We start from the raw sequence: 25788 nt of genomic DNA on the forward strand, positions 1-25788 counted from the left end.
GATATTTGCTATAGCAGATATTGTATTAGACCTGATTTTCAGACTTTTATACAAAATGGGAGCAAATACTGCCAGTTTCATTTACTTTGGTTGATTTTTAAATTAGGCTGACACATGGTTGTTTAATTTTAGATGACTTTGGGCCATTTAAATGCCCAGATGGATGGATGTCATATGCAAGTCACTGTTACATGATTCGCAGGGAGCCCAAAGTATGGAAAGAAGCCTTGACTTCTTGTAGAAAGGACGATGGCGACCTGGCCAGTATCCACAGTGTTGAAGAGCACAGCTTTATAGTGTCTCAGCTCGGGTTCAGTGAGTATTTCTGCAGGGAAGGAATTTGCCTGTGTTCATATTTATAATGTTCCAATTGGTTGGTTTATGTTAACTTCATTGTTTAAACTAAAATATCTGTAGTCAAAGAACATGGATCAGAGTTCACTTTACATATGGAGAGGATAGATTTTATTTGGTAAGTGAAGAAAAATAAAGTACAGTTGTACAAGTATGGAAAGAAAAATATTTAGCCTCCCAAATACCTTATGCTGATGTGTGGGGACAAACAGGTTGTCCTCACAATTTGAGCTCTGTGACACACAGGGCTGTGAATTGTACTTTCCTGAGCTGTGGAACCATATTGCTTCTGTTACATCTGGTAATCTCCACCACTGAAGAGGAAGGAGCTGGATTTGCTCCACATAAAAATTCAAAAAGATAACTCTGGATCCTGAACATTTTGTACAAACAGTGTTCTAGTGGTAGTGTAACAAATTCAATTTGGCCTTTGAGAAGGAAATTGATGGTATCTGCTACACTTGTTTCTTTCCATCAGCAGTTATGGTCATGACAGAGAGAATGTAAATGTTATTAGGATGCCAAATCCAAGATATTTTGAAATAGAAGTGACTGAAATTTTCACGCACACCTTTTCTTTGGAAAATATTTTTCAAATATATTTAAATTTCCTCAATTTGTTTTGGTCACAAAACAAAATCCTAAAATAAAATCTAAAGAAATCAAGATGAAATAATTTCCTTTTTTTTTTTTGTTCTAAATGACTTTTTGTTTCAAAATTCCCTTTCCTTTTCATTTAAAAAACAAAACTTTTTTTAAGAAGCTCAAAATTGAAGTTAAAATATTTCCTTTTGAGGTGAACAAAACATTCAGTTTGAATTGAAACAAAATTCTTTTGACATTTTGATTTGCTGAAAATTTCAAAAAAAATTAATTTTCATTTTTACCTGAAATGATTTTTCCTCAATTTTTCAGAATTAGCAGTGAACTAAAAAATCTGTTGTTTGCCTACCTATTTTGAAAGTTGAATACTATTGTGAATATCAATGTGCAATATTCATTTTAACCCATTTCTTTTGTTTGTTTGTTTGCTTGTCTTTGAAGAGATGTGATATAAGGTGAGCAGGGTATATACGTTTTCTAAAAAGGTTTGAAGGTAGAGCTGGGTGAATAATAGATTTTTTTATCATTGGCAATTCTGAAAATTTTGGGTAAAAATAGTTTGGAAATGGCCCTTTTTTATTTTTTAAATTTTTAGCAAATCAAAAAGTTGAAGAAAAATTATTTTGGGTTGAATGAAACATTTCCTTTCAGCAAAATGTTTCATTTCAATTTTAACCAATTGTAAACGTTTTTGAATTTCTAAAATTAAAGAGACAAAATTTTGAAATGAAGTCTTTTCAAATCAAAACAAAACATTTTGGTTTGAAAATGTCAAAAAGAAATATTTGGGTATTTTTATTTGTTTACTTTTTACTTTAAACAAACAGTTCAGTGAAATTTGACACTAATTCTCAAAACACATCGGTCTCACTGTATCTTTATTTTTCATCAAAAAAGAAGTTTTGGGCAAAAGAATTTCACCCATCCCTGTTTAAAGTCTTTGTTAAATGTATGAGTAACTCTCTCTCTCGCTTTTTTTTTTTTTTTTTTTTTTTGAGTAGGTATAGTGTGTGGGAACAGGAAACATGATTTTTTTTAAGAGTTAAAGTAAAATTGTGTTTGCATTATATTAGCCTAAATATACTGGCAATGTGTTTTGGACAAAGTCTAGAAGCATGCTATTGTAAAAGATGGGCCCAGTTATTTTTCCAACAGTTGTTACTAAGAAAAGCAACCAAGATTTTTGATAAAGCAGCAAGAATTCACTTCTTTGTACTATATCTTAAGACTCTTGAGCACATCTTCTTCATTCCAAAATCAACATGTTACTTTATCCCATAGAAGGATTGCTACCACACTAAATGTTTTTATGTTTTAGAGCCAACAGATGAGCTGTGGATTGGACTGAATGACTTTAAGGTTCAAATGTTTTTTGAATGGAGTGATGAGACTCCTGTGACATACACCAAATGGCTACATGGAGAACCAACCCGTGCAGACAACAGGCAAGAAGACTGTGTAACTGTGAAGGGTCAGGTAACATAATCCAATCAATATTAACACAGTTAACATTGAAGCAATCTTCCCAATATATACATCTGGTTTTAACCCCATATTTCACCACCTACCCAGGGCCAGAATAAAGAGTAGGTACTACAGGCCCGTGTTGAAGCGCAGAGTCACAGAATGAGATCAGAAGTAATGGACAACCCACCACATGCTAGCTAAGTTGTTTCAACTGTTAGTAAGATGCTTAGAATTTTTGTCTTATTTCTAATAAGAATATATTCTAGCGTGAGCTAAAGACACCGTTATGCTTTTGCTTGCTAAATTAAAGAGTCCTCTGCTGCCAGAAATTTTCTCCTCATGTAGGTACTAATAGATTGTTACCGCTTAACCTTCTCTTGAATAAACTAAATACACTAAGGTTTGCTTTATTTTTGGTGAGGAGTGGTGTCTTTCCCTAGTTTGTGGTGAATTATGTAATTATCAGAGGTGATTTATCATTCATAAACACAGTACTATCTAGACTGGTGAAATAAGTGGCTGCCTACTTGTTAAGTGGTACTTCATGCAGACAGCACATTTCACCAGTGTTTTGAGATCTGCAGTGGTTGTCATTGAACCTATAGGTAGACTTTAAGTTGCTGGTGTGGTCAATAAAGACCTGTTTGTTTTGAGCTCTGTCCACTTGAAAGATTGTCTCTCTTTTCATGTTAAACCATGACACCTGTGACTTTTGGAGACATTCAAGCTAGGACATTTTGTCTATTATGGATCCTTGACTGACTGAATTCCTTCGCTGACCCTTAGGACTGATACAAACCAGATTTGTTTTACTAGAGAGCACTCTCCAAGGCTTGCTTATTTAATGGGGGGTGGGTGAAAAGTGGGTCAGGCATTTTGAGAGAGGCAAGTCAAGGGACTTCGCATGCATTAAAATGGAATTAGTTTAACATGTTTGCTGGTGTCTGAAATATTGTTAATATTTTGTAGCAGCATTGTCTGGCAAAAGCAATTTACTGTGCAGGTTATATTATGGATGTTTTGTAAACATTGTACACATCCTTAGATACAAAATAGTGAAAATATTGAATTAGATTATTATTGGCATAGTGTGTATGAGCCCTAGTGGTAGTCAAGGACCCCATTGTGCTAGGTACTATGCAGACACTGAACAAAGACTGTTCCTGTGCCAAGAAACTTACAAGCTAAATACAAGCGAGAACAGAAGGAAGCAAACCCACCAATGGGGAAGTACAAAGAAACAGTGGGACAGTATTAATCAGCATGATAGGAAGTGGTCTCAGCACACACACCACCAGCAGCTAACTGACTAATTGTTATGTTTCAGTGCAAAAGGAACAAAACATTGACTTTTAGTTTAAAACAACATTTATTTCAGGTATATGAACAACAAGAAAGAACAAAGATATAACCTCCAGGAGAGAGCACAGTGCTTGTGCCTGCTCTGTTGCACACTTCAGTAGAATTTAAGAAGAAAAGAAACATGATTTTCTATTTCAAAGAACAGGAAAGATAAAGGAAATGAGCACCTTTCTAAAGACTCTGAATCTCTCTTCACTGACATTTCTTTCTTCCTCTTGCCATATTTAGGATGGCTATTGGGCAGATCATCCTTGTGAAAAGAAAGTTGGTTACCTCTGTAAAAGAAAACCATTGTCACAAATATCTCAGGAAATGGAAATCATAGATACAGGCTGCCAGAAAGTAAGTAGGCAGTGAGAGTACTATTAATTTTCAAAATGAATGGAAGCTTTGCTTGTGAACAACCCAAAATGAATTATATGGATACCCAGACAATTAAATTGCACCTTTAGGGTTCACTCTCTTTCAATTACTCTGTCCTTCATTATGTCATCTACAATTATCTCTTTTGAAGGAGCCTAGTATTTTTGTTGTAAAGAGTTGCTAATTTATGCACGTTGATAATTTCTAATCTGAAAAAAATTACTACTTTAGTCAAGACATGGTCTGAATTAATTTTTTATTTCTATGTATACTCCCATACTGGTAGCTTTCAATATGCTGCACATGAATCCTTGCACTGAATAATCTCAAGAGCCTCAGGGGAACTGCTCCTGGTGGTAAGCACTATGTTATTACCAGAGGGGTGGCCGTGTTAGTCTGTATACAGCAAAAACAACAAAAGTCCTGTAGCACTTTAAAGACTAGCAAACGAAGTGGGTTACAGCCCACGAAAGCTTTCACCTGCAGAAATTAAATTTGTTAGTCTTTAAAGTGCTACAGGACTCTTGTTGTTTATGCTCAGTAGGTCTTTTTTATCAGCATTTGGCCATTAAGCATTTTTCACTTCAAGATTTTGTTTATGCAACTCATGGCCTTTAGTACAGGTATGACGTTTTGAATAAATCAACCAACAGCAGAGCAAGCACGTATATTCTGTTAGATCTGGCACAACTCTGGAGGCTGTGAAAATTTTGAAGTTAGACCAAGGACAAATTGAGACTACTCCATTTTCAACATGTGGTAACAGGGATATTGTACTGATGTCATTTTACTCATAGTTAGGCAGATACAGAGAAGACGGAGTCAGTCAAACATCCCTGTTGATTTGGATGCAGTGTTTCTTCAATTCAGTTTACAAAACCAATATCCCCTGTGGAAATGCTGAGAGTGAGTGCTAAATAAGAATTTTCTGCCTCTGGTGATGACATTCTTTTCTTTCTTTCCCCTCATTATGCCTTTGTTTGGCTTTAATGATTAATTAATTAATTAATATATGATTAATACACTTTTAAATGGGTAGGATTCATTCAATGTGTAGTGTATCACAATTGGCCAAGAATTCATGCAGATACCTGATGGTCATGTTACAGGGCTGGAAAAGATATGGCACATACTGTTATTCTATTGGACAGATACCTGTAACATTTTCAGAAGCAAATAAAATCTGTGAAAGGAATCAGAGTTACCTAGCTTCAATTGAAAATAGGTATGGTAATGACTTTTCTTTTACTTTTACATTTGTGCTAATGATGGAAATAACTGAGAGCCTTCTAAGTTCTAAAACAGCCTAGAACTTGTTTTTTTAAATCTAATGTTGTGTCTAATCAAAATACTCTAATCTGCAAATAAAAAACCAAGATGGGATGTTAAAATTATCTGCTTCTGTGATTTTTACAAAATTTCCTTCCAGGGGAATAAATCATTTTTGTTTTGGAGAAGAGCTTTTCTGAGTTATAAAGCAACTATCTCCTGCCATAGTTGCCTCCCTAATTTTAGTATCAAATGTTCAGTAGAATGCCCCAAAACTGAGACAAAAGAAAACACAAATACAAATCTAACTTCCTCTTTCCCTTCGTATCCTTCAGGCCTCCATGGGTTATTGAACAGAAGAAAAGAAGAACTCAATTGCTATAAATTATGAACATTCCAAAGTTAATATGCTGCCTGAATTATATTATTAATTATATCTTTTTTAGATTACAAATAAATACAACCATGAAAACTAATCTCAATTTCTCTTGGGTTTGACACTTATCCTTTTTATAGGTATGAACAAGCTTATCTGATTAGTCTGGTTGGCCTGAGACCTGAAAAATATTTCTGGATCGGTCTTTCAAATGTAGAGGAACAAGGAACTTTCAAGTGGACTAATGGTGAAGCAGTTCTGTTCACTCACTGGAATTCAGCAATGCCTGGTATGCACTGCAATGTGTGTGAGGTACACTGTCTGTACTTTAAGTATTACTAAACTGTACTAAAAGACTGAATGTTGAATCTCCAGTGAGATTTCATTCTCTATCCCTTAGTAGATTTTATTTGATAGGTCTCAAATGCACTTTTGTGGATGGGTTTCATGGTTAGGAGATCTGGTATTTCTATTCTCAAAGAATAGACTTCTGATGTGCTGTTTCCATAAAGTTAACTAGCTGGCTAGTCTCCACAGGGAAAACTAGAATGATCTTACACGGCACTTTAAGTGGCGGGGGAGGGGAGGGGCTGTTGTCTGGTTTTCTGGGGGAGGGGGTATACCTTTTTAAGAGGTAGACAAGCATGGATGCTAATGCAGACGCAGAGTGGGTCAGTGTGGGGGTGCTAACTCATTCCCGCAGGTGACCTGATGGGAAGGGAGGAGAAAGTATATACGGAAAACCTCTCTGTCACCCAGACCAAGTGGGTACTCCCACACAGTTGTTAATAAAGTTGTGGCCTAGTTAAACCACATCCAGTATCTCCTTTTCTTCTTCCCATATGGCCAAATAATCAGAATCTTTGCCAATGTTTTTATAGGCAAGGATCACAGACCACTTCTTGAGCCTTGTGTCTTAAATTGCTCATCCCTCTAACTTGGGTGATACTTAGTACTGGATAGTAATGGCCAAAACAGAGATATAGTTGGTATGATGCTATGTTAGAAATTAAACAGTTGCATAACTAGAGATTATCATACCTTGCTTGTTGCATTTGTATTGCTAGCCTGAATATATGGAAACTTCTTTGCAGACAGATGGAACAGTTTGTTGGGCCTGATCCAATGGGAAACACTCACGTTAGCTTTAATTGGCAGTGGATTGGGCCTTTGATCATCAAGTTCTTTAAATCACTTTGATACTGACAGATTTTTAGGTGATTTAATGCTCTTTACTGTATATGGGAATAACATTCTGTAAACCATTTTCCTGAGTTCTCATGTTCAATGTGGTGAAGATTCATTTTAAAATTCTGTAGGGGTTTCCTTTTTGCTAAAAGTGCTCATGGGACTTAGTATATCATGTGTGCTGCTGGTGTATGTACACATATACCACGTATACGCTGAGGACCTGATTTTAGCGACTCTAAAACCTCTTTACACAGCAGTAGCAGAGCCCTTGTAGTTACACTCACATTAAGGCCCTTTACACAATTAGAGTGAGTAGTAAATGGGCCCGACAGTAAATGAGAATAAGGTCCTGAATGCCTTTCCAATAAAATCTCCATCTTTTACCTCATAAAATGTATTATTAAGGTAACTAGAAGTTTCATTTTTTTAAGAGCCTAGACTCAATCAAATTGTGAGCTACTCAGGGCAGGGACTGTCTGTCTTCAGTGTTTGGAAGGCACCTAAAACATAGTTCTACTATGTAAATATTACAATACTATTAAAAAGTACTGGACATTGCTGTAAATACATACATAAAAATAATCAATTCAGATTTAATATTATTGTCAGCTAGTTTGTACTACCTTTATGTCTCATTAAGAAAGAAAGCCAGGCTGTGTTGCTATGAGAACTGGAACTGCAGCTGGATTATGGGATGTTCTTAATTGTGAGATGGTGGAAACATTTCTCTGTAAACAATGGGCTGAGGGAGCGACATCACCTCCTGTTCTTCCAACAACTCCTTCCCCCACATGCCCTCAACGTTGGGAATCAGCCGCTCTTACTAGCTCATGCTTCAAGGTAAGTACTAAGCTAGTCAATGGAGGGTGAGAAGCTTCATTCTTATATGTGCTGCTTGATTTTAAGGAAAGGAAGGAACTCAGTTCTCTCTGCCTTCTCTGAGATCAGACTGATCTTAAATCACTGAACTCAGTCCTGAAAACCTAGCTCAATTCCACACCCACCCCGGAATGGAAGAAGAGCACCTCCCCAGTAATATCCTCTGACTAGGGGGTGGGCAAGAAAGGCACTTCTTCGAAATGAGGTGTTGGGAGGATAGAGACTGTGCGTGATTATTGGTGTGAATGTGTGGGAAGGACACTGGAAAAGAAAGGGGGGAAGAACTGATGAGAAAGGTGATAGAAAAGGAAGGAGATATTGAAGGGAAGGAAAGAGGTTAAAGAACACAAGACAGAACAAGAGAAGGAAGAAAAGAAGTGGAATGGAGTAAAAGGAAGAAAAAGACAGGAAGATTATACACTAGAGAAAAATAAATTCTACTAGAGTAGAAAATTGGGGGGCAGGAAGGAAGAACAAATTACATCAAGATATTCAAGTTATGAAAAGAAAGAATGAGTTAAGGCAACTAAAGGGAAAAAAGAGAACAACAAATACAGAGCTGATCTAGTATTTCTAAAAAAATTACTTAATAAAAAGGGCATTGCCAAAATGCTGGATTAAATAATACAAATAACAAAGCCTGGCATCGGTGGGATTATTTATGTGAGTCTTGCTCACCACTATGAGTAAGAGATTGCATATTTGGGCTCAGGATGGGATGGGATACAAGGACAGATGCAATGGGGTGTGGGAAAACACACATTAAGTTCACCAAAGGGAGAGAACCTAAGTCCTGGACCTTGAGAAGAACAGGACGTTGCCCGTATCCTTTAGGATAACATCTATCAGGGATGCTGATGGGTTAATTTAAATTAATGTTTGGAAGGAGCTTTGAGCATCTCAAATGAAAAGTGATAGGCGGCAGATGCCCAAAGAAATATGAAAGAAGTATTTTTTTAGCAGACATTTGAAATGACCTGAGTAAGAAGTGCAGGACTAGGGGCAAAGTGTGTCCAGAGTGCTCTGGCATTCTACAGAACAAAGGGTACTAAATAAATGTCAGATGTTAATAGCTTTTGTTTTATTGCTCAAGATGGATTAAGGAGAACTTGTCTTGTTTTAAAGTTGTAGTTTTTGTTTCTTTAAACAAACCTAACCAAAGGTCATTTTGATCCTGGTTCCATTATCCCCTTATTGGTCAGGTCAATCCTGTGCTCACACACTGCTCAAACTTCTTCTCTCTAGGCATAAGCCTAGGGTTAGCATATCCAGATGTGCCTCACTCCACTTTGTTTCTCATCACTGACAATTCTCCTTCCCACCCATGTCACAGGGTATCTTTGGCACTTTCATAGTTCCTGTGAGTTATGAATTGACTTCTCTACCGTTCTAACAGCTATAGATCATCCCCATTATTCCTCACATCTGTGACTGTTAGACAGAGCTCCAAGCAAAGCAAAACAGTTAAATTTGCACATAGAGTGCTCTGTAACCCCCTGCTACCTTTACATGACATACTCGTTGACTTGTCTAGCTGTACAAAATCCCATTTTTAAGGCAAAGAGATTGTCTTTGGATTTTTTTTAATACCATGTAGTATAGAGTATCATATAGTAAATTGTATTCTCTCTAGGCTTTTTCTAGGAAAACAAAACAACAAAAGAAAACATGGTTTGAAGCGCGAGATTTTTGCAGAGAAATAGGAGGAGATCTGGCTACCATCCAGAGTAAGGAAGAAAATCATATAATAAAAACTGCAAAAAAGTAAGTATCTATTATATTCTATTATAATTATTATGTCAAATAATAAAAATAGTTAGTCCATAGAAACAGAAAAATTCTCCATGTTGGTCAAAACTATGAAATTACTAATATTCTTAGTGGTCACATTTTTTAAAAAATGCAATAGTTTGTGTATTTACAGGAGCTTCATAAATCAGTGTCACGATGTACAGAATATGGTTTGGGAGCATCTAAAATTGGTCCAGAGTTCATGTGTGCAAAAAAAAAATCTATGTTTACAAAAATCGGAATAGAAAACAGGGCCAACATTTTTGACTCACCTTTAACTAATCACTGATTGAACCATTAAAAAAAAAAAGCGTCTCTGAACTGACAAAGACATTTTTCTTTCTTAAAAGAAGACACAAAACAGAAGAAACAGAGGTTAAGATCAACATTACTAGTTTTAATTCATCAGCCTCTTTTATGGAATCAGTGTGTGGTAACTGCTCCTTTAGGGCCTCTCTTGTACAGAAGTGGGTATCAACACCTGAAAGCCACATGTTACAGTTCCCAGGTTAACTACCCCTCTGACCTCTTCGTAGCCTCCTTGAAGCACCCCATTTAGGCCTCAAGCCTCTAGCCGTCACCTTTGTCAGGGTGGAATCTCATGATCCTCGTGCTCCAGACCAGGCTTTAGTCTCCTGCAATTCACTGTGAGCAGCTCGGCAGGCCTGAGTTCAGTTCAGCACCTGCAGTTCTGTTCTCTCCGTGGCAATGGTAAAGTTATCCAGTGATTATCCAGCTTTCATTAAAGCGAAGTATTAGTTACTCAGAACAAGAGTATTACAGAGAATACACATCGTAACAACAATAAACCGCTTCTACACATGCCTCGCTTACCACATGGAGACTCCAGTATGTTTAAATTACTTCAGGTCCTTTCGGCAGGCCCTGTCAGTCTTGGTTACAGTCTCCAGTCTGTCCATTCTTGGACAAAGTGTGAGTCACCGTCTCGTAAGGTCAAGGCTGATATTTTGCACAATTTCAAGTCCTGTGTTATCTTGTACTTCATGAACCCGATCAAACCAGTCTATGCTATTCGCAAAGGGGCTAGCAAAGCCTTCTTACCTGCTTTGTTTCATTTTTGGAGATTTGCATTAATCCGTTGCCTTAAATTCCTTCAGTACACACCCTTAAGCTTACCCACTGAGCCAGGAATAAAGTCACTAGTCAGCCCATAAAGATATTAATAACATTTATGAAGTTAATACAATAGTCTTTGAATACCCCATGGTTCCAGGGCACTGCATCTGTCATATGCTATATCAGTGCATTTGATTTAAGGAGACTTGCAGTTGTAAATTTGAATTTTCAAGTGAAAACTGCCAAATGTCAGTTGATCTCTCTGATGGATGTGAGGTATTTCTCTAGAGAGCTTGTTGAAGTAACAGAGAGTCCTGCCCCAAAGCTCATTGAAATCAGTGGGATTCCTTCTTTAACTTAATTGGGCTTAGGGTCAGGACCCATGTTCTAAAACATTATAGTTTTTGATTACATGAACTATACTTATGTCTGCACTTATATGTTGTTCCCTTCATGTAATATGTACTAGGAAAGGGGGATCCTTCTATAGTACTTTTTGGATTGGTATATTTTCCTTGAATCCAGATGAAGGATTTGCCTGGAGTGATGGCTCTCCGGTAAGTAATTTAATTTTTAGCCACGATTCTGAGTTCAGGGTGTCTTTTCTCTTTTTTTTTTTAATCTCAGCCTGTTCTTGTCTTCTCCTCCTCATCTCATAGTCCCTAATCCTGCAAACACTTACGAACTTCACTTTACTGCTCTGAGAATCCCATTGAAATCAATGGCATGTTTGAACATTGAGTGCTTTGAAATCAATGGGATACTCATGGTAGAAAAGTTCAACATGCTTGTATTTGCAGGATTGGGGCCGTAGGCCACCCTACTCTGCTCCAAGCACTTACATGAAGAAATGCTTCAGTTACTAACCACTACTCCAACTACAGACTTCAATTTGACTCGGTAACTTTGTGCATGTCAAAGCATATAGAGCATGTCACCCTTTCTAAGGGAAACCAAAGATCTCCAGTTATTACTTTTGAAAGCCAAAACGTGTACTAGAGGTTTCTAACCCCACTAGCGTGAGCCTCGATTCCAGAGAATAGCAGATGTTTAATACTTATATGTTTATTTATATGGTGACCAACATCATGTTATCTGACATTTATTACAAAATTTGCAATCATCCGCCCTTCCCACCACCACCACAGTTTTCCCAAGCTATTACAAATATTACTCCTGGTTACAGACCTAAACCAAGGAAAAATAAGTGGACCATGTCCTAAAAGTCCAGCTTTGTTTGACTGCAAAAGGGCTCAAATTCCAGAGCTGTAGCCCTTTTACTAACCCCCAGGAAGTCAGCCTAAGGGAGAGGTGGCAAGAGAATTCCAGTGAAATTCAGATGCTGCAGTGGGGCAGACTGGGACATGGGGTCATTGAGATAGCCATGTCCCAAAGTAGTCAGGGCTTTATTAAGAAAAGATGTTAAAATAAAATGATTTCGGTTGCAAGGTCAAGCATTTGAAAGTAAGGAAATGCCAAATCCACAGTTGCCCAGACAACGTAAGTCCTCTCCTGGTGCTTCTTTCCCATCCTGTGCCCTGACTGAGACAGGGTTCCTGTGGAAAACATGAATATTTAGTAATTCCTCATTGTCCAGTGTTTGACTTTAACTTAAATGCTTGGAATATTCTTTTAACATTTTTGTGTGTGTTTAATTTCCAAAGGAAAACCAGATTCTGTCATGTGCACCTCTAACAGCCTCACCCCATTATGCATCAGCAGCAGGGACTGAACCCTGAGCCTTCAGCACTGTACCACTATACTCATTCCCAGAAAGGGAAGGTGTGAGACAGGGTGGATGTGAGTGAGATTGTTAACCTCAAGTGAAAATTTCCTGAGCAGGGGCCTGCTTGTTTTAGAAAAGCAGATAACTTGTCCTTACAAAGGGAGAATGTTAACAATTCCCATCACTTATGGATCTAGGGAGACGCTTTCTGCTGCTATTCTTGAAGGCAAAACACAGAAAGTGCAGGTCAAGGGAATGGTAGGTAAACATGGCTTTAAGTCATCTTTGTGCCACCCAGATTCTGGGCCAGGTCTGGGCTGCTCTGTTTTACAACAGCCTTACCTGGCTGCCTATGGGCTATTCTGCAGCTTGTAGAATCCCAGTATATCAGTAGCACTGAGTGCTGTGAAGAGTTCTCTGCCATCCCCAGCATGATTCTTATGCTGGAGCTTGCAAGGAAGGCAGCATAGGGCTGCCACTACAGCAGTGTACAAGGGCAGAGCAGGGGCAGATTCTCTACCAGTGTCTGTTTAATAGCCACGAGGGAGACAGCTCTACTATGCAGGTGGTTCAGCATCATTTATCCAGCACATACAGAACCTCTACCAGTGAGGCTGGATGAAACTTGCAGCCAGAGAAGAAAGTGCACCTGTCTGTTCCTACCCTTACATTGTGACCAGGCCTCAGACTGCAAACAGGATGGAAAACTCTTCACAGCAAGAAATGCTTGATCCTGCTTCCATTGAAGTTAGTTTCGATCCACCAGCGGCTCACTATGTTACCCCTGGGCCTATGCTCATCCTCACTAGTGCTGGGTTGGTTGTTTCCACTACACTCCCGCGCTCCCCGTCGCATTGCGTGAGAGGCTACAACTGGAAAACAAGCCCAGGCCACTCTTGGTTGACAAAGCAGAAAACACTCTGTCCCTCTTTAAGGCAAAAATGATAACTAAGCTGTTTTCTACAATAGGTAAAGTACACAGACTGGAGGGATAGATCAATACATGGGGAAGGAGACAAATATTGTGGAATAGTCACTGGGTACAGTTTTGCCTTGTTATGGCAATATGCATACTGCGAAGTGCTGCATGACTGGATTTGTCAAATAAAAAAAGGTAGGATTACTTCCATCTTTAAATAAACAAACTAAACAGAATTAAAAAAAAAAAAAAAAAACTTTGGTGGGCTAATTACAAATAAAAGAGGTGAGATTTTTAAAACTACATTTATCTTAAGGTTACATGCAAAAAGAGAGAGCTAGATAGGACAACATATATAAGGCCAGAAGATACAGTTGCACATGTACACATGCCTAATTATAAATAACTGGGTAGTTTGCATAGGTCTTTTTACAAAGCAAATGCAATATGTCATTGGTTAATATTCTTTATAGGTTCATACTGTAAAAGTTAACACGATTAATAATTATGGTGTGTTCTTTGAAAATTAGTTTTTATACTTGTGTAATTCTAGCTAAAAAAGGAAGGAATTCAGAAATAACCATACATCAAGTATCTTCTTATCTCTCTGTGAATATTTGTATTGAGTGGCACTGGAATCAACTGAAAACAACTGTGGATTAGATCAGAGTTTGGACTGATCTGTAGAAATGAGTTAATTTCTCTGGAACCTTTTTATGTCCTTTTCTAATTGAAATCCAGCTTGCTGTAACTGTTATCTTTTGTTTGGTAACACAAGTGTGTGTAGTAATATTGATGAAAATATCTGGAAATACTTTGTCTATAGTAGCTTTTAATTTTTAATTCATTTTCTAGTACAAATATAAATTAATTATGACTTGTATACTCAGACATTACCTGAAAAATCCACATGTACACATTTTTGAAATGTAACATTTGAACATTGTTTTGCAAAAGGGTATGAGGGGAGCAAAATAAATTGGCTCCCTTAATTTAAATGTAAAAGGCCAAATTCTCCTCTCAACTGTATAAGGACAACCCATTTTGGCTGAGGGGTCTTACACTAATGTAACCAAAGTTAGGGTTTTTTTTTTTTTTTTTTTTTTTTTTTTTTTTTTTTTTTTTAAGGTTTACATCGTTAAATTGTTATCAGACTAGAACTTTGCAGAACTTTTATTGCCAAGGTTGAAACCATTCAAAATTGGCCTGATGTCAGTTCACACTCAGCTCAGAGCAGCAGGTTTGTGAGAGGCACCTGTCCGCCAGGCCAGTGAGGCAGCCCAATGAGCAGGGTAGTTGGGGAACCAGGGAGCCTCAGAGGTCAAAAAGCCAGGTGGCCAGGGGAGTCAGGGAGCCCTCATCTCCTCCAAGTGGACATCCCGGGGAGCTAGCCAGCTGAGGAGCAGGGCATCCAGAAACCAGCTAGCTGGGGGTTGTGGGCAGCCTAGGGAACTTACCAAGCAGGCAACCCAGGAGTCATCAAGTCAGTGAACCCATCATCCAGGAAAGCTGCTTACCAATCTACCAGCCAGGCAGCCTGGTAGCCACACAGCCCAGTAGCCCACAAGCAGAGGAAGCCCAGCAAGCCAGGCAGCATTAGGATCCAGGTGGGTTGGCAGGAAATCCAGCAGCCTTGCCTGGTTTCCATCTAAGTAACTGTCAGTGGAACGGACACATTCCCAGAGGAATCAGCATTATTGCTGTCACTGCTTGATAGGCACATGACAGTAATGCTCTAAGCTCCCTTCCATTCCTGAATAAGAAATCAAGTACTCCTCAGAAAAGTAGTGGCCAAAAGCACATCAAAACTAATCAATCAAAATAAATGGTTGCTGTTCCATATATTCACACTTCCTCTCATCTTAACATTCAGGCAATATGACACTGGAGTAACCATAATAAAAAACTGATCTATATAGTGGTGAGTGGGTCTCTCTTGATGTTAGAGCTGTTTTCTTCTGCAACTGATGGAACTTAAATCACAAGTTACTGTATAAATTAAATTGTCCTTGAAGAACATGCATGAAATACATAAAACAGTCAGATTTTCTCTTGTTCTTCAGGAGTATCATTAAAGCCAGAACCAATTAGCAAATATGGTAAGCTTTTTTTATTCATTTTTTTTGTGGTGGGGGCGTATTAACTCTTACTAAAACTGCAATTGTAGAATAAACTTGTTGTGCTAGAGATGTAGTATTTATGGATACATAATTTACTTTCCAGAATATAGAACCACTAAAGATGGATGGATTACATATGAAGACAAACAGTATTTTTTCAGCATAGATGAGTGCCCTATGGAAAAAGCCCAAGAGTTCTGCCAGAAGAATTTTGCAGATCTTGCTGTAATTGAGAGTGAAAGTGAAAGGAAGTTTCTATGGAAAACTGTAAGAATAAATGTTTATTTCAGAAATAATGTGGCACAGTAAGCATAAATACTTTTGACAATCTCCTGAAACTTTGGAAAACATAAATTGAGACATGTCGTATTGACAGGAATGAGGCCATACATTTTTTTTATGACATTCACTTGCTGTTGAATTTATGAAACTTCCTCCAAAATATACCTAAGTACTTGTGAAATTGTTCACACTTGAGAAAACTGTCAATCAGGTGTGTTTGCATGTCTATCAATGGCCCCTTGAAACAGTACGACCTAATGGAAGAAGCATGAGGCTGGAAGCGTGGAGCTCCTGAGTTTTATTCCCATCTCTGATTAACCTTAGTAGTAATTTGCACTAATATGGCACTGGACAACATAACTTCTGTCTCACAACACTCTGAGTAAATGTATAAACAGAACTGTCCCTGTTTTCTAGATGTGGAAACTGATACTCAAAAATTGTTATACAATTACGCAGTATTTAGGCAGCTAACTAAAATGTGCTGAATATCTGCAGTCCCTAATAATGTCCAACTTCAGTGTGAGTTGTGGATACTCAAGACATCTGAAAAGCAGACCACTTTTACTGAGACACCTAAATATAGATTTTGGTGCCGATTCAGGAAAATACTTAAGCATGAGATTAAGTCCACCACTATTTAGAATAACACTTAAGTACATGCTTAACTTTAAGTACATAGTTAAATCCCATTGATTTCAATGATTGTCTTCTCTGTAGACTGTACAGTACCCACCTAATCAATTGAAAGAGAATTGCTGCTTGTTTTGCCAAAGAGCTCTTTGTGTTATATAAAGGAATTATTCAACTAAAATGACATCTTCTTGTTTTAGGGTATCTCTCAGCATGAGACCAGATCATATTTCATTGGTTTAACAGTGAGTCTTGATAAAAAGTTCAGGTAAGTAAATATGAACATCTAGGCTTTTAACATGTAGCAATAAAAATTGTATTTAAGTCATCAAAAGTAAAGGGGCTATAAATGCTACCATTTTCAAGGATTTATGGTAACTCAGTTATAGTTAGTTGTGGACTAATCTTAGCAGAAGTGTGATGGTAAGTGGCTGAATAAGTGGCAAGTTCATCCTTTTTCTCTGATTTTGTAAAGATGTTTCTCCACTAATACCCATCTCAGCAAATTCTCATGTCCACAGGTCAAAGTTCTAAGCAACTGGTCTTCATTAGAAGGTGACCTCTTCAGTGCTATTGTAGTCAGTTTCTTTCTGTCTATAGCTTCCTTAGGATAGGGATTATCTCTCCAGCTGTTCACAATCCTGCTCTCCATGACGCATCATCAAGTCACTTCTTTGCATCTCACTGTGCTATCAGAGTTGCCATATGTCATTGTCCTTATTTTGATAAAATCTTTTTCTAGTTCCTGACTTCCATTGACATTCCATTTCTTTCTGGAATCCAGTGCATCCAGAACCTTTGAAGCCCTGCAGGCTTTGTGTGTTTTTCTCCTGCTGGTGTATAGAGAGAGACTTTTCCTCATGCCCATCCTTTTCTTTGGCACCGTTTTACATAAAAGGAATGGTTTTCAGGTTCTAATTACCGATTTATCACTTAGAAAATTATTCAAAATAAGATGTTTGTTTTTCTCATTTTAGTTGATTTATTTTGGGAGTAGTTCACCTCCCACTAAAACAGGGAATACGTGTTGGAGCACCTTAGGATGGGGCAGCTTAAGTACCACAGTAGGTGGGAGATGAGCTTTGAGCTGAGACAGTTTCTACAAGTCTCTGTGCAGGAGCAAAGACCCAAGAGTGGTCACTTATTGAGATACTTATCTTTAATTGTTACTCTCTGAAGATAAATATCTCTTCTCATTATTTGTTTGCGTGAAATCAATAGCAATTCACACTTGGGAGAACAGAATACGTTTATAAAAATATATCTGTTTAAGTAATTGCCATATTTAATATTAATTATTTGTATTAGAACTGATTAAACACTATTTCCAAATTTATTTAATGATTTCTCTCAATTGATGGGAAATTATTTCTTTTTTCATTGTTTGCCAATCTGTAATATTTATGGTTTATATAATTTACCTCAACAAAGGAATAATCAAAGTAAAGAAATAAAAGTTCCCGACCTGATGCTCATGGTTTTAGCCATATAACTCCCATTATCTCTAATGGACATCGTGCACCTAAAACTGTACATAAAAATTGTGTGTACCTTTTTGGGTTCTTGCCTAATACTATTTGTAATGGATTGATGTGCCCCTTTCTAAAAGTGATTTGATTAATAACTATGGTTACATCTTTTCTTTTAGCTGGATGGATGGAACCCCAGTGAACTACATAGCCTGGGCTCCAAATGAACCCAATTTTGCAAATAATGATGAAAATTGTGTGATCATGATATCATCCACAGGTAAGTGACAGGATTAGGTTTTTAGATTTTATTTTTTGTGTGCACAGAACTAAGATTTCTCTTTCTGTGTTGTTTCTGACTTGCTGTCACATCATGTAGTCTGATGGACCTACTCTTTTAAAAGGCTTGTCACCACCTCTCCAGTGACAGGACTGGGGCTGGGTAGGTGGTCTGGGCCTACTGTAAAACAGCCATATTACACCTTTCATTCCTAAGCACTTTACAAATTATACACAAAAAGTACTATTAAATGAAGGAGCCTGTGGGATTGAAGGTAAAAGCCATCCAATATATGCAGGGAGGAGGGACATAAATGTGTATAATCATAAGAGCAACCGCCTTATCTTATAAAATGGTCTATAACATCCACATAGAATAGAGAAAGTTTCAGAGCTAAATTTTTCTCCCAGTTACATCAGTGTAACCCAACTGAAGTGATGGGGGCTGCATCAGTGTAAATGAGAGGAGAATCAGGCCATCCATTTTTAAGAAGTTTTCTGAAACTCCACAGTACTCAATTTATCTACCTTTAGAATGAAAAGACTAGAAAACCTTGTCTTGACTTGAAACTCTGGCTTCTGAGAGACTTAAGTATTTCAAAACTGTTGGTTAAAACGCTAAACCATCCCTTCAAGGAGATGCTAAAAGTCCCATCTCTAGTGTATATTTTCTCTTTTTCTGTTAAAAATCTATTTAAATCTGTTTCTGGCACAGAAAATGCTTCTGCCAAACATCCCCCTGTTACTTCTCAACCTGTATCCCCAGAAATGCTCCCATTCAGGCGCCATGTGCAAGAAAGTAGAGTTAAGATTAATTGATATAAACAGTTTGTTCTTTTGAGCCACTTGCTTTTTTCCCCCCATTTCTTTTTCATTTTTAATTGTCCTGTCATAGGGTACTGGCCAAGTAAATAACTGTGCAGAGAAACTCCTGTCAATAAATACCTATTTTTTTGTAAACAATACCTGAGGGGTATGTATATTTTCCAAGTAGGTTAGCTGACAATTTATTTTAAAATGAGTGTATATTCTACTTTTAATGTATATAAATTCTGTTTTTTAAACAAAAATAGGAAGTGATAGATTATCATTACATTTATCAATAGCATGCATTCATTTACTTACTATACATAATTATTTTTCAGGTTTGTGGAATGATATAAATTGTGGACATCCAGAAGGTTTTATATGTGAAAGGCACAACAGCACCATTAACTCAACATTTGCTCCTGTATCTCTAGGAGGCTGTCCAGAAACTTGGCTTTTGTTTAATAATAAGGTGCATTAACAAATATCTTCAGTCAATTGTAGGTGAACAAAAGAAATATTTTCTGGTTATAATATTACGTTGGACAGTGATTATCCAAGTCTGTATGCTATTTGGCAGGTTGGGCCATTTTGGAGATATTACACCAATTTAAACCTCAAAAAAATGAGTCTGTAGGTTGAATTACTTAAAACAAAAGTACTCTTTGCAGCTCTTTGCTGATATAACTTACATTTTCTTTTTTTCTCCCTGTAATTTATGTCCATTTTAGGGACTGAAATGATCAGTGATTAACCTGAAAAGATAATATAAAATAGTCCTCTCAACCAGGATGAATTAGAAAGAACACGTCAAACAATAAATATTTAATCTTCATAGTTTCCCAAATGGTTGAATACAGAATGAAAGAGTAAAAATGGGTAGGGTGTTTCAGTGTGGCTTTACATATAGCATTGACTTTAAATTTACCTTTGATGCACCAGGGTAATTTAGACAGATTCCTGTTTTCTCTCCATTGATGCAATCACTACTGCTACTTTACAAACCCTATAGTAGTTTTGTATTCTGAAAGTGTTAGGTGAAGAGATCTAAACATGAAATTTCAGACAATTCAAGAGCATGAATGATCACTAGAAAGAGTTGCTAATAGCAGCATGAGAAAAATCTGAGATCAATGTATGCAGCTGTATGACCCTAACCAATAAAAAGACATATTTCCCTAAATGCAAATTCTCCGACAATAAGGATATCACATTAGCACTCTGGGAAGAATTTATTAGTAAAGAATAATATTGAAAGTCTGTCTGTACAGTATACCAAGTAATGGATGCTCCCCCCTCCCCCCCCAAAACAAAAACAAAAACCAAAAAAAAAAACCCAAAAACATATAGACAGGACAGAGAAGTATTTGTCTTTGTAGAGCGTCGTGTTTACCCAACATTTATCACCCAGTTTTCCCTTTTCCCCAACTTCACTTTCACTGTTAGTGGAGGAGGTAGGGGAAGGAAATGTGAAAAGGGCAGAAAGGTCAAGCTGTGATCAAAGTGTTTGATTTTAAATTACTCCAAAGTTGCGACAGTAAGTACTGTCTCATCTTTCAAAGTGTTTTTGTTGATAACGTATTATTTGACAGATAGAGAGCAAATAAAGTGAGGATCATGTATTCCACAGTCACAGAATTTGTCATGGAATTTACCCCTTGTTCCAAAGTATGAGCTTTCATTTCTGCAAGAATGCCACAGAATTTAATATGGTTATTGAATATGATTGAATTCTAAACAGAGAATAAGATATATACTAGTTTGGTATTCTTCTTCCCCCCAAACATATATACACTTTCAAATTATTCAAGAGGACTATTAAATATTTTCATGTAACATGCATTTGGAGACCAAAATTCTTGGGAACAAGACTACAGTATTTAGTCTCATCCTCATAATGCTATACAACAACTGATTATTTCCTCAAAATTGATAATACAGCTCTGACAATGAATAAAACTAGCAATGTATCTGTATTAAGAGATTCAGTCATGCACCTATCGTCAACCTTAGAAAACCTTGTTCAAACAAGAACAACTAAATGATAGAGATTTACTAATCAATAATCTGAATCACTGACTAATGATTCTGGCTAGAAAGAAAGGCTATCTAGAACTAAATGATGCGACTAAACCAACCAGCCTATTATTCTCTAAACCATGATTGTTGCTAAGAATCCACCAGGATGTGGTGTGCTGACCTTAAACATGGTTATCTAAGGATTTTGGTTCTTGGTCCCACTACATCTCACACACCTCCTGTCACAGTAACCCTTCAGTTCTCCATTTTGCTTCTCTCCTTCCTTTCCCCATTCCCATTACTCTTATTCCTTTTCTATTTTCTTTCCTTTCGGTTTACTTTGCTCATTCCCCTATTTCACATAGAATCATAGACTCACAGGCCTGAAAGGGATCTCGAGAGGTCTTCTAGTCCAGTCCCCTGCGCTCAGGGCAGGACTAAGTATTATCTAAACCATCCCTGACAGATGTTTGTCTAAATTGCTCTTAAAAATCTCCAATGACAGAGATTCCACCCCTTCCCTAGGCAATTTATTCCAGTGCTTAACTACCTTGACAGTTAGGACATTTTTCCTAATGCACATTATGTACTTGAAAACTGTTATCATGTCTTCCCCAGTCTTCTCTTCTCCAGACTAAACAAACACAATTTTTTCAATCTTCTCTCATAGGTCATGTATTCTAAATCTTTTGTTGCTCTGCTCTGGACTTTCTCCAGTTTGTCCAAATTGTTATTGGGACACAATATTCCAGTTGAGGCCTAATCAGCAGAGTAGAGCGGAAGAATTACTTCTTGTGTATTACTTACAACACTCCTGCTAATATATTCCAGATCGATTTTTGCTTTTTTGCAACAGTGACACTGTTGACTCGTATTTAGCTTGTGATCCACTATGATCTCCAGATCACTTTCTGCAGTACTGCTTCCTAGGCAATTTCCCATTTTGTATGTGTGCAAATGATTTGTTCCTTTCTAAGTGGAGTACTTTGCATTTGTCCTTACTGAATTTCATCCTATTTACTTCAGTTGATTTCTCTGGTTTGTCCAGATCATTTTGAATTTTAATCCTATCGTCCAAAACACTTGCCACCCCTCCCAGCTTGGTATCGTCCACATATTTTATAAGTGTACTTTCTATGCCACTATCTAAATAATTGATGAAGATATTGAATAGAACCAGACCCAGAACTGATCCTTACAGGACCCTCCACTTGATATGTCCCTCCAGCTTGACTGTAAACCACTGATGATTACTCTTTGGGAATGGTTTTCCAACCAGTTATGCGCCCATCTTATAGTAGCTCCATCTAGGCTGTATTTTCCTAGTTTGTTTATGAGATCATGCAAGACTGTATCGAAAGCCTTACTAAAGTCAAGACAACCACATCTACTGCTTTCCCCCATCCACAAGACTTGTTACCCTGTCAAAGAAAGCTATTAGTTTGGTTTGACATGATATGTTCTTGGCAAATCCATGTGGACTGTTGCTTATCACCTTATTATCTTCTAGGTGTTTGCAAATTGATTGCTTAATTATTTGCTCCATTATTTTTCTGCATACAGAAGTTAAGATGAGTGGTCTGTAATTCCCTAGGTTGTCCTTATTCCCCTTTTTATAGATTGGCATTATTCTTGCCCTTTTCCAGTCCTCTGGAATCGCTCCCATTTTCCATGACTTTTCAAAGATAATTGCTAATGGCTCAGATATCTCCTCAGTCAGCTTCTTGAGTATTCTAGGATGTATTCATCAGCTATCTCTTCCAATCCTCTACTTGAACCCTGAATATCATCTCCCGAAAAGCCTCTAAATTTCTGTAACTTAAAAAATATGTCATACAATCCCACCATCAACAAACACAGCAAGACCTAACACAGCACATGCTTTTCATCACCTTGATCACTTTGGGCTAAATTGGGTTCCTGGTTTATGCATGGTACAGTGTGAGGAGCTGGAGTATGTAAACATAACCTGTCTTGTATAGCTCACATAAAAGCTGCCCAGAATATTAGCCCCTGCACTCAATGTAGTGCACATGATGCTACAAAGTTGATCACCGTGGAAGCAGTGATTCAGCAGGGATGGTAGGGAGTAGATGGAGCCATGACTCTGCCCTCCATTTGTGCTGGCCAACAGAACTGATTGGCCATACAAGGGGAATACGGGAAGACTCATCATGCCAGGAGAAGTACATTCCATGAAGAAGTAAAGAAAATTATGATTCATCTAGTACAACCAGGAAATGCCTCCAGTACTTTTCTGTTAATTGAGCTTTGTCTAGTAAATATTATCTATTAATGACTACAGAATGGAAACTCCATTTGTGTTTCTCTCTCATCTGATTGCCAAAATAATAGTACATTGCTAGTGGAACCTTTAGCATTTAGTATTCATATTGTTTATCTGCAGAAGAAATTTAATTTGAAGTTTATAAAATAGTAGAATAGAACTATTATGTAACAGAAGAAGGCTCTTAAGAGCTACAGAAACTGACTGGGGTTGGTTTCAGTTTCACTAGAACTCACCAGATTTAGGCTTTGCATGTGGAAAAATAATCAATATTATGTCCATATTCCTTTTATTACATTGTTTTCATACAGTAGATGGAAAGCAATCTTTTTTTCCTATGAGAAGCACTTTTAAAAAATCTGTATGATCTCCCTGTCATTGAAGGATAAGATGCACTTTAACAATAAAGCTCTAAGTTCTTAGAATTCACAGAGCTTTTCTGTCCATGTTTCACAAAGTTTAAATTATGGATCCTAAAGCTTTGTTAGCCTTCCTATCCCTGCTTTCCTTCTGTGGGAAGATGAATAGCACAGGAGTAAACAGCATTATTCATATAAAACAGTTTCTATGTTCTTTGGAGCCTTGAATGAAATGTCCATCCAATTCTTTTCTTTTTCAGTGTTTCAAAATACTTGGCTCAAGTGAAAATGAGACATTGATGTGGCATGCTGCACGAATGGCTTGTATAAAGTTAGGAGGAAACCTGGCTTCCATACCAAATAAAGAAGTCCAAGGTACAATGTGTGGATCCTTTGGTACTAACTGGGACATCAACCAGTTCCCATAAAACAATTATAAATGAAGGCAAAAAATGTAAAACGGCAAGTGTAGATTCTACTGGTTTTGCCTGTTTTATAAATGTAACAAAAAATGTAATTTGATAGGAAATGGGCCATGGGTTCATAGGAACATAGAAACTGACATACCAGATTAGACCAGTAGTCCGTCTAATCCTGTGTCCTGTTTCTGAGACTGCCCCAGTGCCAGAAACTTCAGGGGAAAGTGCAACAGACCTCATAGTGTAGTTATGGAATAATTTGCTCATGCAGGAAATCACTTCCTAATCTCATCAGTTATTGGCGGGCTTTTGCCCTGAAGTATGAGAGTTTGTATTTATTATTACATACAAAAAACCTACATTAGGCACTCGGAAGTTAGGAAATGTCAAAACTAAGGTTGCCTGAAGTCAGACTGGATGATCACCATGGTCCCTTCTTGGTAGCTATTATTCTTAATTTGACCCACTTGAACATTTGCATTATGATATATACATTTAACTTTATGTGCACGTACTATTTTTTCCACATGACCTCTGCCTTCAGTGCGCAGCCTGAGGTTGAGGGGGGCAGGTGAGCCTGAGGCAGCTTTCCTTATTTTCCCCCTGCTTTCCATTAACCTGCCTTCTGCCCCATTCTATTAGTGAAAAAGCTGATTCACAATTTTTCTTTCCTGAAATCTATTCCCCAAGTTCAATTCTCTGCTATTTATGAATATTTAGACAGCTGCCAGGTGGTGTGAAAAATATTAACTAACAACGAAAGATAATTCTCCCAAATAGTCACACCAGAAAGTTTGTGGGTCACTATTCTGCTGCCTCAAAAGTTTCATGTTGTCCATTCAGGGAGTAAAAGCAATATCATGTGACCAATCACACACCAAGAGTAATGAACACTAGAAGTGAATAGTTCACAAACAATCATAGTCTTGTTGTGAGCTGAGTGAAACCTTATTCTGGGTTGAGTTAAAAACTCGTACAAACTATCATTTAAGAAAGATGTCAGAGACGAGTAAGGGGTCACACCTAAAACAAGGCATAACAGACTCTGCCCAGAAATGAGTACCATGAGGCTATGGGTAATAGTGGGTATTGTGACCAGGGTTGGTGTGCGGCTGTGTGTCAGGGAGAGAACGAACACATACACAAATTGAAAACAGACAAGAACAGAAAGAGAGGCAGAGGCAAAAAACAAGAGCGAGCCTGTGAGCACTGTTCCAGAGCGGTACCAATGTTTGTCTGTGTACAGCAAAAACGACGAGAGTCCTGTAGCACTTTAATGACTAAGAAACTTAATTTCTGCAGGCATAAGCTTTTGTGGGCTGTAACTCACTTTATTAGATGCAAGAAATAGAAATCAAATGGCAGATATATATATATATATATGTATGTATGTATGTGTATATATATATATATATATATATATATACACACACATACATACATATATATACATATATATATATATATATATATATATATACACACACACACACACACATCCAAGTTTAAGGAACAACAATGGGGAAGTAGTTGAGGCCTATTCACAGCCATTGATTAGGAGGTGAGAATTACTTCTTGTAATGAGAGAGCCATTCCAAGTCCCTGTTTAAACCCAGTTTGATAGTGTCAAGTTTGCATCAGTTCAAGCTCAGCAGTTTCTCTTTGAAGTCTGTTTTTGAAGTTTTTTTGTAAAAGTATGGCAACTTTCAAGTCATTTACAGAGTGTCCTGGGAGATT

At 37.4% G+C, this 25788-nt stretch overlaps 1 protein-coding gene across 1 annotated transcript in view; it reads left to right on the top strand.

The window, feature by feature from the left end:
- Window positions 1-25788, top strand: part of LOC137162464 (macrophage mannose receptor 1-like) — a 60324-nt gene that overhangs the window by 12380 nt on the left and 22156 nt on the right. The window contains exons 7-21 of the mRNA XM_067562317.1: window positions 133-315; window positions 2276-2433; window positions 4015-4128; window positions 5259-5374; window positions 5935-6083; window positions 7626-7825; window positions 9498-9628; window positions 11202-11289; window positions 13428-13572; window positions 15441-15476; window positions 15601-15764; window positions 16613-16680; window positions 18061-18161; window positions 19306-19439; window positions 23893-24007. Of these exons, the coding sequence (XP_067418418.1) occupies window positions 133-315; window positions 2276-2433; window positions 4015-4128; window positions 5259-5374; window positions 5935-6083; window positions 7626-7825; window positions 9498-9628; window positions 11202-11289; window positions 13428-13572; window positions 15441-15476; window positions 15601-15764; window positions 16613-16680; window positions 18061-18161; window positions 19306-19439; window positions 23893-24007 (1902 nt within the window). The remainder of the gene's footprint in view (window positions 1-132; window positions 316-2275; window positions 2434-4014; window positions 4129-5258; window positions 5375-5934; window positions 6084-7625; window positions 7826-9497; window positions 9629-11201; window positions 11290-13427; window positions 13573-15440; window positions 15477-15600; window positions 15765-16612; window positions 16681-18060; window positions 18162-19305; window positions 19440-23892; window positions 24008-25788) is intronic.

This window comes from Emydura macquarii, unplaced genomic scaffold, assembly GCF_026122565.2.
Source record: "Emydura macquarii macquarii isolate MOO-44397 ecotype Brisbane River unplaced genomic scaffold, CSIRO-AGI_Emac_v2 contig_2422, whole genome shotgun sequence".
NCBI lineage: Eukaryota > Metazoa > Chordata > Testudines > Chelidae > Emydura > Emydura macquarii.